Source organism: Vespa mandarinia, chromosome 3 (assembly GCF_050613455.1).
Source record: "Vespa mandarinia isolate Hongniang chromosome 3, ASM5061345v1, whole genome shotgun sequence".
NCBI classification, from domain to species: domain Eukaryota; kingdom Metazoa; phylum Arthropoda; class Insecta; order Hymenoptera; family Vespidae; genus Vespa; species Vespa mandarinia.
The window spans coordinates 10,416,723-10,432,566 of record NC_140812.1 but is presented as its reverse complement, the minus strand read 5'-3'; the positions used below and the strand labels follow the sequence as shown (position 1 = coordinate 10,432,566).

Below are 15,844 nucleotides of genomic sequence, written 5' to 3'. Positions count from 1 at the left end.
TTCAGGATTTCTCACCTCGTCGTTCCTATAATCGGTCATGGATATCGTTTATCTCTTGTATACAGTTTATAGATTATAGAGTATCGGCTTACCTACCTTGCCAATAGATTCTCTCTCTCTCTCTCTCTCTCTCTCTCTCTCTCTCTCTCTCTCTCTCTCTCTCTCTCTTGCATTTGGACGAATTTATTTTCCCTTACAATCGAGCCAACACAGCCGAAGCTCTCGAGTGGTTAGTCCCAAAGGGCACGGAGGGATAAACGATGATGCCACATCGAGAGCAGAGCCAGTTTTCAATGCTACGCAAACACTCAAGAGAAACTTTCCAATGGTCGAGCAAACTTTTTAAACCAAGCGAAATCTTGACGGTCGAGTCACGATGTCATTGATAGAGGAGGAGGAAGAAGAAGAAGAAGAAGAAGAAGAAGAAGAAGAAGAAGGAGAAGAAGAAGTAGCTCGAAAATGTTAGGCAATGTAAAAAGATAAAAGGAAAAAAAGTGAAAGAAAGGAAGAAAGAAAAGGAAAGAAAAGTAAAGAAACGAAAAGAAAAGAGAAGCTTCGGTAGTCGGCTTCTTCTTCATTTCGGTCGAATGCTTCCATCGGTTCGTCGCTTCGATTCTCAGCTCGATTCTCGACTGGATTCTCAGCTCGATCATGGCAGGACGTCATCGTTCGTGCCAACTGCAGTGTGAAATGCCATGTGTTCGCGTGTCCCGGCTTGGCACAACGAACGGCGGTCGCTGTCGAGTGTTTTAAGCCCTTGAGTGGGTAATACCGAAACGCGTTTATAAATTGAGTCCTCGTCCTGGAGGATTAGAGAGAACTCGCGATGGGAAATCTGTGTAGGGTGGGCCTATGCGTACGCGTACCACGCAATACGCGTTCCACGGATCTTCAGCGGATTATTCCGCGTCATGAATCTCCGAGAGCACTTTCGAGCTCTCTCTCTCTCTCTCTCTCTCTCTCTCTCTTGTACTCTCTCGTACTCTCTCTCTCTCTCTCTCTACCTATCTTTACCTATCTCTCCCTCTATCGTATTCGCTGTTTATCGGCATTACGCCGTGGTCGCATCGATTTTCCACGCTCCTGCAGTCCCACGATATTCCGTTCCTCGATTAAACCCTACTTATTGTCCGTGGCTTCCGTGTTCCTCGCCGATAACGATCGCGATTCGATCAAACTTCCCCTTCTCTCTTTCTCTCTCTCTCTCTCTCTCTCTCTCTCCCGCTCTTTAGAAATTATTCTCTATCTTTCTCCAATACGAGGTTAATTCCACGTTCGAAAGTTTTGAATCCCTTAACGCAATTTTCTTTTTTCCATTCTCTTTCTCTCTGTTAGGTAATAATATCTCCAGTTTCTTCGAACAAAGCAGGAAACGATTAATCATTCGACGAAAATTAATTACACCTGTGGTGTCGCTAATTAATGTAAGACGGCACGTCGTTGAGTGCTGTGGTCTCATCGATTTCTTAGACGTTCCCTGTCGTCGTCGTCGTAAAAGGACGACAATCATTGCATCGTGATTCAAGTCTCGTCCGTATTCAATTCCGCGTTCTAAGCTAGTATATATGCCAGTGTCGATTTCGATAAAAAAAAAAAAAAAAAAAAAAAAAAGAAAGAAAAGAAACACACGCGATTACGCGAGCTTCAACATTTTTAAGACATCATACGATTTTTCTTTTATCTCGATTAGTGTCACTTGTCTCTTTTTGCGAGATCGAGGAAAAAACAATTAATCATCTCGATGGAAATTAATCATATTAGTAACCTAAGGTCGGTAATTAATGTGCGCATGTTCTTTCGTAAGCTTGTCCGATCTTACAAACGATTTATGAAACCGTGCGAAACGAGCTAGAACGTGAAAACTCACGACTTCTTCTCCCGTTTCTCGTGATTTCACGAGAGACTTTAAGGGTGTCGGCTTAGAATAAATCGTGGCATGGCTCGTAAAATAACCATGCTCGTCGTTTAAGAGAAATTTATTGCACGCTAACGCACCGATTATTCCGCTTACGAAGAAATTCCGCCGTTTGCTATTCCGTTTCCTTTGATTTCGGAATATGTATCTCTCACGTCGACTCTATTTTCTCGTCGAGTATCAATTTCTAGTCTCCCTCTTTGCTATTTCTTCGTTTTTTATTTCCTTCTTCTCTTCGTTCTCCTTCTCTTTTTATTTTTCTCTTCGTTCTTCGTCGTCTTCTTCTTCTTCTTCTTCTTCTTCCTTCTCTTCGAACACGCTCTCTTGTCCGTTACGTACTTCGCTATTACGTATGAGAAGGAACGGCACTGGCGGCGCGCGTACGGCTTTCTTACCGATGTAATCGAGCGTGTATCGCGAAGCCTTGAGGAACGACGTTGATAAACGATCCCTTCGGCGGGGTCTCACTTCACCGATTCGGCACGCTTTTATAACAAGTTCGATACTAACAAGCTTTTCACGCGCGCACGTCAATCCCGTCGTTTTTCACGCGTTCCCGCACGTCGGTGCTACGCGCCGTTGATACGTTTCAACGCGCTTAATTCACTTTGCTCGTATTGCGAACCGTTTCTCGCAAGGCAGGCCAATAAAATGCGCCATTTGGATTTTTTTAATACGTGGAATCCCGACACCCTCTTCCCCCTCCAATCCCGGTTACGCTCGTAAATTCTAATCCTTTCTTTCTTTTTTTCTCCTCCCCGTCCCCTCTCCTCCCCTCCCCCGTTACGTTCCGCTCACCTTTTCTAATGTTAAACTCAAGCCCATAGACGACTCGTTACATACAAATTTAATGCGTAATCATTCGATTAGCATTAACTTTTGTATTATCTCGAGCATGGAAAATTCACTATTCCGTTATAATATTCCTTTGAAGTCAGGCACTTCAGTTTAGAAAATCGATAAGTGGACACGACGAAATATATAATTAGAGCGTTAGTACATGTATAATGAAAATCGACGTTTCTTTTACGTACTAAATAACGATAATGTAAAACCTGTCATTAATACTTAAACGATTTCATGCCGATTAGAAATTTATTCTACGACAAGTTATTAATATAAAAAGAATTGTCTCTTATTTAAACAGATATTTTTCAAATCGTTTGATTTAATCATTCTATAATATTCTATTTCATTTGAGTCAATTTAAAAAACGATTTATCCTTTCCATTAACGTTTAATTATTAATCTTATCATTCGTTTGATGAAGATAAGAGGAAAGAGCACGTTCTTGAGATGGGAAGAAAAGAGTCGTTCGACCGTACAAAAAGAAAGAGAGAGAGAGAAAGAGAGAGAGAGAGAGAGAGAGAGAGAGAGTGAGAGAGAGAGAGAGAGAGATAAAAACAGAGAGGTGGATTTGTTACCTCTCTCTTTCTCTCAGAGAATTTCCTTCGTTCCTTTCACGGTAACGACTGGGAACGAAGGCGCCACGGAAATTTCGCGTGCGGGAAAGTATCCACCGCCGTTGGAATATTTAGACGGCAAGGGTTGCCAGCTACCTCGTAAGTGGCACTCTCGACTCTCCTAACCGTCTTTTACGTTTTCCGGTAGAAACAACGCTGCCACGAAGCGACGTTCAGCCCTCCAGAAAGTTCCCTTTCGACCTCTCTCGCTTCGTTTTCTTTACCCTCGTTCGCGTGTAGAAAAGCATTTTCATTTCGCAAAAAGAACCTACACTCTTCTTCCTTTATTCCTCTTACTCTTTCTTGATTGACATCGGAGAAAGATAGTAAGAAAGAGAGAAAGAAAATGTGGACCGACTTTTGCGTGAAGGGTTGAAAGGGGTCTCGATTCTTGAAGGGCCAACCCGTTCATTTATCTTACCACGCTATGCATAGTCTTTCTTATCTCGACGCGTAAAACCCTAGCAATTCGTTTCTTTCATAACTTTTCTCACTACTGGCCCATTGTAATCGTACCATCTTGTTATTCATGTTTTTGTTAAAAGCTGAGCTTTTCCACGTAATACACGATATTTCTTTAACGACTATTACGACTGCTATCGTTGAATTGAAAATGAAATTGAAAAAAAAAAACAAAAAAAGAAACAAAAACTATATATATATATGTGTGTGTGTGTGTGTGTGTGTAAAGAAAAAATTTCAGATATAGTACATACTTATCAAAGAGGACGAGTCAGCCTTGGGTATACCAATTGAGTAGAGCAACAAAGAGCAAAGAGTAACGAGTACGATCTTGAATTGATCAATAGAGAGTAAGAACAGAGAATAGCGACAGAGTAAAGAGTAAAGAGTAACCAGTAAAATCTTGAGTAGACTAGAGTAATGAGATCAAAAAAAAAAAAAAAAAGTAAATGGTTGTAATATTTTAGTTGTAGTAATATCTTAGATGTAGTATCTTAATTATATAGTATTCTTGTTAATTAAAATCATTATTAACTAAGAAAAAGTATACCGAGTTAATTAGTAATCTGTATCTTCCAGGTATGGTTACGAAAAATATCCTATTTTACACACACACACACACACATATATATATATATTAATTAAAAAAAAAAAAAAAAAAGAAATATTACAAATTAATAATTTATTTTAAATATAGTATGAAATATTTAAAGTTATTAGTAATAATTAATTATATTATTATTTAATTATAAAATATATTATTTATTAATCTATTAATAATTATTTATTTATATTAAAAAATTTTATTATATGTATATATATGTATATAGTTTAATTTTAATATACATGTATATATATATATATATATATATATATATTAAACGAGAAGATTTTAAATATACATAAACGTAATGCTTAAAAATACCTTTTTTATTCGTAGAGAAAGAGAAAAAAAATCCCCGTTACATTATTTATCGTTTTTATTATTACAGATGCCAGATCGAAGAGGACTAAGCGGGTGCAGTGACGAGTGCCGTGACGTGTTCGTTTTACGTATCGATATATCACCGATCGATCGCGTTCATTTTTGCTCTTGGTGTTAAATAAAATGAACGAATGACCTCGTCGGTGATATATACGAAATGAGGCCGAAATCGTGCTCCCTGTTTCTCTTGTTTTGCGTTCTGTTGCCTGGCGTCGTGCGTCCCTTCACGTCCGGAGAAGGTAAGAAGAAAATCTTTTACGAAAGGGAAGTAGCTAGGAAAGTTGAAGGAGAAAAAGGGCATTAGAGAAAAGAGAAGATGAACTCGAGGGATCGTTAAATCTGCCATTTAGCTCGTGCCAGGCATATAATGAGTTTCCTCTTTCTCTCTTTCTCTCCTCCTCTCTCTCTCTCTCTCTCTCTCTTTCTCTCTGCTCTTTCGATGAGGCTCGTCCCCGATATCCGCAGATTCGAGCAGCAGAGCCAAGTACTTACTCGAGGTACTTGTATCGAAACAAGTAGCCGAGTACCACTTTACGCGTCGGTTCTTCGTACGTACCTACGTGCACGATATGAATGAAGCCAATGGGAAAAAGAAAAATATCGTCTCGGTTTTATAAACTTATTTGTACGATCTTTTTCTCATTTTCCTTTTCTTTTTATTTATATATATATATATATATTTTTTTTTTCTTTTTGAATTATTTATTTCTTGTATTTCTTTTATTTGTTTCTTTATTTTTTCTTTCTTTTTTCTTTTTCTTTTTTTTCTCTTTTTCTTTTTAATTTCGAGAAGCATCGATCGAGTTGAAATGAAAAAAAATTCACGTCAAAGGGGATCTTAATTTTGTATAGCCGTCTTTTTTAATGAACGCTCGTCCCCCTTCGATGCGATACGATGGAAATCAACGTGAGAGATCGAGATTCTCGATGGCGGATATTAACGATGCCGGGAAAACGATGACTTTGCCGTAAGTTACCCCCTAACGATCTATAAGGCAACGTAAACTGAACACGGGCAAAATAGTTTTTACGAGTCACACGTAGAAAGATGAAAGATGAAATATATATATATATATATATATATATATATATATATATATATGTATATACATTAGAAGTATATAAGTTTCTAAAGTGAAACACGCGACGCAAGGGAAAAAGCATCAGAGTTTCTACGAGCTTCCTACGAGAGAACGAGAAACGGAGATGGAAGGAGAGAAAGACAAGCCTAATTATACGGCGAGTCAGGCTCGTTGATTAGTCGTCGTAGACACGACCGACCGGTTACGTTACGCCAAGCCATTTTCGATGATGGATTATACTCCCCTAGAGCTACTTTTGAACGGCCTCCTGGACTACGTGTTCTCACCCCTCTTTTTCCCTCCCTCTCTCTCTCTCTCTCCCCCTCTCTCTTTCTCTCTCTAACTTTCCATGGATCTCTCATGGCTAACTAATTATCATCCTTGACGTCCTCTCGCGTACTCGTCATCGTAGCGACGATGAATGGTTTCTCACCTGCAAGCATTTAACGTCGTTGCTTAGTTCGAAAGGGAGAAACAATCGTAACGTGTATCTTCAACGACGAAAGGAATTCTAATCCAACTGTTTCCTCTTCCTTCTCCTTCTTCTTCTCCTCCTCCTCCTCCTCCTCCTCCTCCTCCTCCCCCGACCATCCCACTCTTGCCAAGTCTCATCATGAGTTTCCATGGTATTTCCAATGAGACGAGAGTAGACGGGACGAGACAAGACGCGCCGAAACGGCGACGACATCATTAATCGCATCAACTCGAATAAATTCGTAGAAGCGGAGCATGTGTCTCTCGATGGTAAGCACACCGACGACGACGACGACGACGACGTTCTTCTCTCTTCATTCTCTCCTAGAGATCTATCCAAGAACGAGAAAGTTGTCGCTTCAACAACGGGAAAGCGCCTTCGCGTGGACCGTTTAATGGTTCTTCGTCTCTGAAGTTTCTACGCGTTTACGCGGTACGTAGACACGATGGCGTCCGATAATGCGTCGCATGTATTAAGCGGTAAAAGCGGTTACGAGAAGGAATTTGGAAATCCGGTAACCTCCTCGAAGAGACGTATATTAGCTGGTCCAATAACCCATAGATAACTTTCTAAGGCTCCTTTCTGAGAAACGATTCGAGCGATAACTTATTATCGATTGTCTCTCTCTCTCTCTCTCTCTCTCTCTCTCTCTCTCTAATTTTATCTATCTATCCATCTATCTTTCTCTATCTCTATTAATCTCTATCTATCTCTATCTTCAGAAGATCAATCGTTTCTCTTAGTTTCTACGGCATCAAACTATTCGATAAAATCCATCGACTTTATTTCTATATTACCTTAGGCTAGGTCTCATTTTAACATACGATATATCACATGCATACATTAACGCGTAAATATACATAACGTTCGTGAATAATTAGCCAAAGAATTTATCGCGACGCGATATCCTTCAGTAATTTCACTAACCCGACGATTATTACAACGACGATTATTACAACGACAACGACGACGACGACGACCAATGTTCGTGCATGAGCATGGCTGGGAAAAAATATTAGCCCCGTTAATAATTAAAGGAAAGACGAGACGAGGGTGAACCAGCCCACGGTCTCGACATTTTGTGAGCGGTTGTGTCTACCTATCTATCTACCTACCTACCTACCTACCTACCTACCTACCTACCTACCTACCTACCTACCTACCTACCTATCTAACTCTCACAGACTCCTTTTTGTCTGCTATTACCATGAACTGTCGTACTACCTGGCGCCCTTGGTACAACGAGAGACCTTCTTCAATTTTTTAGTGCCAGTCGTTATCTCCCGACACCTAGCGAATTTCTACCAGCTTGACGTCTACGCATCGCATTCGTTGAGAAAATTCTTTCCCATTCGCATCTCGTGTCACTCCCTCTCGTCATATTCCTTCATCCATCTTCTCATACCTCATCCTAATCCTCGTCCTCATCCTCATTCTATTTTGTAAAAGCCACGGAAACTGTAAAGCCTTTATTTAACTTGTTCCCTTCGCGTACATTTAAAAGCTCGAGTTTTTCCAACCGAGAGAAATGTTATTTATCGCGTGGCACATTTTGACAAATTTTATTAAAAATCCAACGTAAATTGGATCCAGTTTTAATTTCGTTTTCATGAATAATTTCAAACGAATTCAAACATTTCCCTTATACAGACGTACAGAGAGAGAGAGAGAGACGGAGAGAGAGAGAGAGAGAGAGAGAGAGAGAGAGAGATGAAATCAAGTATGTTTGTTGAAAAAAAATTCCTTGAAAAGAGATTGAATACGGTTAAATAATGATCCCGATGTTTTCGTGATAGTTCGATAAATCTGAAGGTACGGTTTGCTCGATAAGTATCATAAGTAAATCGCGATTACCATCCCGGTATGACCTTCGATCACGTAGTCCGCCGGCTATCTAAAGGTGCGCTGGTCTAACCGATCGACCCTCTTCGCAAAATCGCCTCGAGGAAAAATGCAAAGACTGGTTGGTGAGCTTGTTCTTCGTTGGTGCAATTACCCCGTTGGTTCCGCCAGACGAGAGAGCCATGCTTCGAAAGAACGCCTGTATACGTAGGAAAAAATGAAAGGAGGATAGAAAGAGATAGATAGATAGGTGGAGGGAGAGAAAGAGAGAGAGAGAGAGAGAGAGAGAAAGAGAGAGATGGGAACGAGGGGAAAAGAGTGAAAGCAAGGAGAGCGGAGGAAGAGTTTCGCGTTTAATACCTCTTGCGTGGTCTCTCATCGGCGCCAAAGCCGACGAAGAAACACCAAGTCCGCGCTCTTTCCACTCTAGCGACGAAAGGTCGGGTCAGCTTTAATTATCGTAAATCAAAGGAAGGCGGCAGCGCGTCGTAGTATAAGTACTCCATACCAAAGGAGAAGGGTGGTCGTACCTGGACTCGAGCGAGCACGATTATTGTTGAAATCTTGGAGAATGTTCGATACCGAACGAAAGAGTTACTCATAGGAAAATAAAATGAGATCTTTGATATTGGGCGTGATCGAGAAATCGTGGAATATAGATCGATCGATTCCATTCGATTAGATCGTCCAAGAACGAGTTCCCACAAAGCAAGGAACTCGAGAATAGTTATCATATATTACTCTTTATTTCCCCTTAGCACCCTCCTCCTTTCCTCTCCTCTTCTCCTCCTCCTCCTCCTCCTCCTCCTTCTTCCTACCCCATCATGTAGATTAAGTCCAGTATATGCTCGAGATATATTTTCACGAGCGTACCTTGAGAATCAACCGGTTTTACTGTCTCGTCTACTCGTCCACCGTTTTAATCCAAGAATATTAAACGTTCCTTTAAATGTGTCTAACCGTTCTTCTTAAAAGCTAATCTGATTATCGATTTTTTTTCGACTTTCTTCTTTTTCTTTTTTTCTTTTCTTTTTTTTTTTATTTTTCTTGTTTTCCTTTTTTCCTGCTCTCTTTTCTTCGGGCTGGGAAATATTTTTCTTTTTCGTTTCTCATTTCTCATTTTCATTTCTTCTTTCTTTTCTTTTCTTTTCTTTTTCTTTGTCTTCGTTTTTTTCATACGACGGGAGCTTTTTTCATTTTCTTTTCTCTTTTTTTTTTTTTTTTTTTTTTTTTTCTTTTTTTTCATACCCACCGTAGTAGACACAGAACAACATCCTTCAACAGCTTCATGAGATTTCTTTGAAGATTATTATCGAACGATGTCGCATGTATGAAATAATTAAATGAAACCGGACAGGACGTCTCGATGGCTTTCGGATTTTCTTAAATGAAAACTCGAGCGACATATGCAAATGGGAACACCGATGGGAACTGTTCGTTGGTCGCGACGCGAAGGACGTTTATTAAAAAAAAAAAAAAACAGACAAAATGCAAGAAAAAAGGAGAAAAGAAGAAAGAAAGGAAGAAAAAAAAATTCACTGGCGCCAAGAAAACTCGACGTACCGGACGCGGAATGCGAGGTCGAACGGAAACGATGGCCCCTCTCGATCAAATACTATAGAATGCATCGTTTACCTATTCGATTGTGCAACTTGCCTACGGATAATCATATATTAAACGCATACACGAATACATGTAAACTCTTAAGCACGAATACGTAATTGAGGTATATAAGGGTACCTACTATGGTGTCGCGTGCGAAAATTTTCTCTCTTTTTCTCTCCCTCTCTCTCTCTCTCTCTCTCTCTCTCTCTGTCGTTCTTTCTTTCTTTCTTTCCTTCTCAACGCGTTTCGTAAATACACGAAGGCACTCTTTCTTTTTTCTTTTTTTTTTTTTTTTTTTTATCCAACTGAAAACGATTACGGCTCGGTGCGTCGACACACGATAGAAATTATCGTGTCGCGGCGCCGTCTATGTTCACGATCGTGCGCGATAAACCGGAAACGCAGCCTTCGTAATAACACTTTGAAAGCCGGTGAGTTGTTCCCGATCGAATCGCGTGCCGTTTCTTCGTTGAAAATAATTGTCTATAGTGCTCTCTGCACGATGCTGCTGGATTTAGATTCTATTCTAGGTATTTAAACCTTTTGTGAACGTAGCAATTGGAAACGAAATAATATGGTACTGTCAAAGCCATATACATATATATGTATATAAAATTCATCGAAAACATTTTTACAAGTTTTGCTCATGTCGAAAAGGGTTAATGCTGATTGTTTTTTTCTTTTTTTGTCTTCTTCTTTTTTCCTTTTTATCTTTAAATGCATTTATGAGTTCATCGTTCGCAAAAAGAAAAAGAGAAAAAGAAAAAAAAGAAAAATAGCAAATAACAAAAGAGCGACACTATAGAAAACTATTGAAGCATTCAGAATGTGTATGATAAATACAACGTAACTCTGAAAGAAATGATTGTTAATTATATAGTACGATTGTGTTCTACGATTGATGTAGAAAATGTCACGCGAGATTTTCCGCAAATAATAGTGAAAATGAAAAATAAAAAAAAAAAAAGAAAAAAAGAAAAAAAGAAAAAAAAAGAAAACGTTAACGGTACTAGATATGTGTACATACGTAGTCTCTAACTAGAAGTCGATGCGTCGTATTGCATACAGGAAATAACTCGGTTGATTTAATATAACGTTGACAGAGAGTGAAGTATAAGCGCGCGCAGTATAAAGAAAAAAAAAGAAAAGGAAAAAAAAACAAGCAAACAAACGAACAAACAAGCAAAAAAAAAAAGAAAAAAAAGAAAAGAAAGAAAAAAAAGCAAAAAAGAAAAAAGGGGAAAAAAAAAGTCATTAAATTTCGTCGAGAGATACGTAGATGTACACTTTGCGTATACATAACAACGAGCCGTATAAATATTAAACTTACCAACGTAAATTGCGAAGAGATGGAAAATTAGCGTAGGGAGTCCGACATAAAAAAAAAAAAAAGGAAAAAAAAAAGAAAAAAGAAAAAAGAAAAAAAATAATTCCGCTATAGTTGTACGTCATGCGAAACGATGCCTCGGATTTACATACAAAAGCTCAGTCTCAGTGATATCTCCTCTTTCCTTTCAACGATGAATCCACAAAATCGCAATCGGATTGGCCAGCAATTTGGTTCCCTCTTAACGGTCCGATTCCTCTACATAAAGGAAGCGACTATGGAACATCGAAATCAGCGTGACGCACTCGTTCCGACTTGCCCGTTATCGATACACGTAGGAGTGAGGTTTTAACACGCGAGCGTAGTACTATCTGATTCTGTTATTCGCTTAATTACACGCCTTAACGTAGCCGGGTCTGCCGTGCCGCAATCGAGCCGCACACACGCAGTAATACGCATCATCACCCTCTCTCTCTCTCTTTCTCTTTTAGCCTTTTTTCTTCCCTTCTCTCTGACTCCCTCATATTCTCTCTCTCTCTCTTTCTCTCTCTTTTCTCCTCATGGCGTTTAATATGCACCCTATCTCTCGGATGGCGAGCATTTTTCGTCCTCCTTAATTCGTTTATCCGTCGCGACCGCCGGCGGCTCCGCCGGTTGAAAAGTAAAATTTTCTCGAGTCCTTTTTTTTTTCCTTTTTTTTTTTTTACGATCGAACATTCGCTTTTTTGAAATTTTACAAAGTTTCAAGTATGGAGTTCCATCGCGTGATAGAGAAAGAGAGAGAGAGAGAGAGAGAGGGCTTCTTTTTTTTTTTTCTTTTATTTAAACCAAATGCACGTTTTCAAGAGATGTTTACCATCGTACTTTCACCCGATCGTCTATTCATCACGCGCGTATCATTAAGACAGAAATGATTATTACGAAATTTAAACATCGTGGATTCGTGATTCGTAAATACTGTAATTGTCCGAACGGTATCCATATAATACAGGTGAAACATGAAAATAAAGAAGATATAATGATAAATAATAACGGTTTTCCTCGATTGAAAAAGAGAAAGAGAAGAAATAGTAGAAGAAGCTATTTTACTTCATCACGTCATAACATTTAATAAGATCGTTTCAATTGGAGCTAATCAAGGCGGGAGCGATCGTGAAAGATATATATATATATATATATATATATATATATATCGACCGGAGCACGGAACTCGTTAAGGCCGAAAGTCTTCCACGGCAAAAAGGAATAAGACGAATGAAAATAAAAAGAGATAATCTTCTCGAACACAGAGAGAATCGCCCTTGATTTTAACAACCGAACGAATCCTTACAACGCAATACAAAGTAATCTCCTTCTTCAATATCGGAAGATAATACGCGTTATCGAAGTCCGACTGAATCGAACCGTTCCAATTCGTTGAACGATTTCATCTCAGCATCGAGAATATCATCTTTCTACGCCATATACATATACATATATATATATATATATATATATATATATATACGCATATATGTATATATACTCGTACCGATTTCCATCTGGATTCGAAGGTATCTCTCAGGCCAAAACGATACGAATCGATATAAAGAAATCGGTCGGGGTTCGTCGTTAAACAGAATGACGATACAACAAAGTCTTGGTAAGGGGATCGACTTTATACGTATTCATATATATACCTATATAAATATATAAATATATAAATATATATATATATATATATATATATAAAACTACTACGTAGGTATGTATATACTTGCATTGAGAACAACTCGACTCCGCGTTATTTCGACACGAAGGTCGTGATCCGTGAATGCTGTCGAATACAATGCCGGACCTGACGATAGGTGTCGTGTTCCTATTGTCCGTACTACCAGAAGCAGTGCATCGAACAAATACTCCCGAACAGGAAGTGTGGTACTAGAACTAGCCTAGCTGCCTAGGGAAAACTATAATATACCGTGTTCGTTCGATTCACGCTCTTGTTAAGCCAGATACATACCTTCCTTCCTTCCTTCCTTCCTTCCTTCCTTCCTTCCTTCCTTTTCGAGCAGAGTGACAAAACATTTTCCGGTGCATCTGTCTCGAACTAGCATCTCACGGGAAAAGAGACATATATATATATATATATATATATATATATATATATGTGTGTGTGTGTGTGTGTGTGTGTGTGTATAAAGGGCGGTCCTTTCTGTATAATCCCAATTTCTAAACTCGGAACGATCATCTCGTTTGCACCTTTCATGTTTTTTTCGAAAAAAAAAAGAAAAGAAAAAAAAGGAAAGTCCTTCAAAACTCACCAACGAGAGCCTTCCATTTTAAAGCTTTACTCATACGCATGAAAAAGATTCTACGAGATGGTAAACGAGTTTCATGCTCGAGAAAGGAAAAGTTTTTTTTTCGCTGGAATCCTTATTTCAAACTCGGTTGAACAATCTCCTCACGGTTACACGTGTTTCTGTGCATCCACCAGTGGAAATGCTAAGAGAAAGAAAAAGAGAAAGAGAGAAAGGACAACGGAGGTCTAGTTTGGACACTGAGTAAAATAACAAAGCACGTGACTCGAGAAACAAGGAAGTTCACTATATGTTCTCTCTCTCTCTCTCTCTCTCTCTCTCTCTCTCTCTCTTTCTCTTCATCCACTATTTCTTCTTTCCTTTTCTATGTTCTCATTATCATCCTCTCTCTCTCTCTCTCTCTCTCTCTCTCTCTGTCTGTCCGTCTGTCTCTCTTTCTCTCTCTCTCTCTGTCTGTCTCTTTCTCTTTCTTTCTCTTTATCGATTTCTCTCTTTATGATGCTGACTTCGACCCCAACCTATCGTTTCTCTTATTTGAGAAAATGAGAAGAGAAAGAGAGGGAGAGAAAGAGGGAGATCCTCTTGACGGTACTTGGCGTTACTACTACCTCTGTCGGTTCTGCAGGTAGCTTTGTTAATTAAGAGGCGTCATGTGTGGTCTCTCAGCGCGCGTACATGTTGAAACCGTACTACGATGTACTCTCTTCTCTCTCTCTCTCTCTCTCTCTCTCTCTCTCTCTAGGTCTCTTACCCTTCTGGAATACGCGGTCAACCCACATAGGAGCCACGTGGGGGTTTGCTCGAACGCATGCATACCAACATCTTCCTCTATCCACACCTACATACTCACATATAGACATAGGTGTTCTAGTATCTAGTGGGATACACGACTAACTAGCTAGTCACCGTAGCTAACGAAGGGGCTTCTAGTGATCAACCTGAATGATTCAGAGTTGCAACGAGTTTCGACGCATATTCTAAACCCTATATATGAATTCGAATTAAAACGATATGACAAAATGATCACGCTACGTATTATATTTTATTTTATATTTCTTTATGCTCTGTGTATAAAAGAAAAAAGACAGAAAGGTAAAAGGAAAGGAAGAAAGAAAAAAAGAAAAAAAAAAGAAATGAAATCGCAACGATACTTATTCTCTCAGAATTTCGACAGTTTTTTTTTTGTCAATATACTACCTACTACTCACCCCTTTCGATCCAGATTCCCGAATCAGATCCGAGTTTCAAAGCAATCGAGAATGAAAAAGAAGCATCATCGCTGTCGACATTTTTATTTCGAAATGCGGGAGGAAAACACGTCGGTACGATTTATGAAACCCTCGTATATATATATATATATATATATATATATATATATATATATATAATGTGTATATATATATATGTATATATATATATATGTACGTATGTGTTAGTCGTATGTATGCGTGGCCAGGCCGTTTGCGTCGAAAACGACTAACGAGATCTCGCTCAGACTGATTCACTGTCGAGAGGAGCCGGACAGAGAGCGATTTCACCGTAGCCTATCGGCGAACCGATCGTTTCGAATTATCAGAAATCGATGAAAATCCTCTTTTGCTCGGTATCTGGCCCCGAGGTTCAGGGCAGAGTGCGTAACGTTTTCGAATTTAGCTGCCTTTTCGTTTTATCCACGCATCCCTCCGGACATCCCCTCCGTTCATCTCTCTGTCCGTTTCTCTTTCCGTCTGTCTATCTGTCTGTCTGCTTGTCTGTCTGTCTGTCCATCCGTCCGTCCATCCGTCCATCCGTCCATCCGTTCGACCGTGTGTCTGTCCTTCCCATCCTTGGTCTGTCTTCCAAACTGTAGCTCTCTACTGCAAATAAATTTCGAATGTTTTTTTTCGTTCTCTTTTTCTTTCTCTTTTATCTGTTTCTCTCTCCATCTCTCTCTTTCTCCCTTTCTCTCCATCTCTCTCTCTCTCTCTTTTTCATTCTTTCTTTCTTTCTCTCTATCTATCTATCTTTCTCTCTCTCTATCTCTCTCTCTCTCTCTTTTTCTTTATTTCTTTTACTCGATTCAACTCGTTCGATCTACCCACAATTTCGTGAAAGGTGAAACCGTGTGGCCATTGTAAACGTTGTATATTCACGTTGTCGGTCTAACGAGATGTTTCGGTATATCTAAGTGCATTTGGTTACCGCAACAGTGCAATATTCCGTTCGCCGGAGCTCAAACATAGGATACGTCGTTATCGATAAGAGAAGTGGTTGAGTGTATCGGCCTATCGGTTTGTCCTAGATACCAAGAGGTTCACGTTGAATTTCCATAGGAACGATGCGTAACGACGTCAGAGTACTAAGATACCAAGAATCCATTGACTCTCCTCGACCATCGTCAGTTTTGTC

The 15,844-nt window shown here is 39.3% G+C and overlaps 1 protein-coding gene across 4 annotated transcripts in view; it reads left to right on the top strand.

The window, feature by feature from the left end:
* The window catches only part of LOC118445038 (netrin receptor UNC5C), a 42,600-nt gene that overhangs the window by 12,815 nt on the left and 13,941 nt on the right, over positions 1–15,844 (top strand). For 3 of the 4 annotated variants that reach the window (XM_035873930.2, XM_085655974.1, XM_035873931.2), the window contains exon 3: positions 4,833–5,064. The exons of the other annotated variant lie outside the window; for it this stretch is intronic. In XM_035873930.2, coding sequence (XP_035729823.1) covers positions 4,983–5,064 — 82 coding nt within the window. In that variant the 5' untranslated portion in view covers positions 4,833–4,982. The remainder of the gene's footprint in view (positions 1–4,832; positions 5,065–15,844) is intronic. 4 annotated transcript variants of the gene reach the window in all.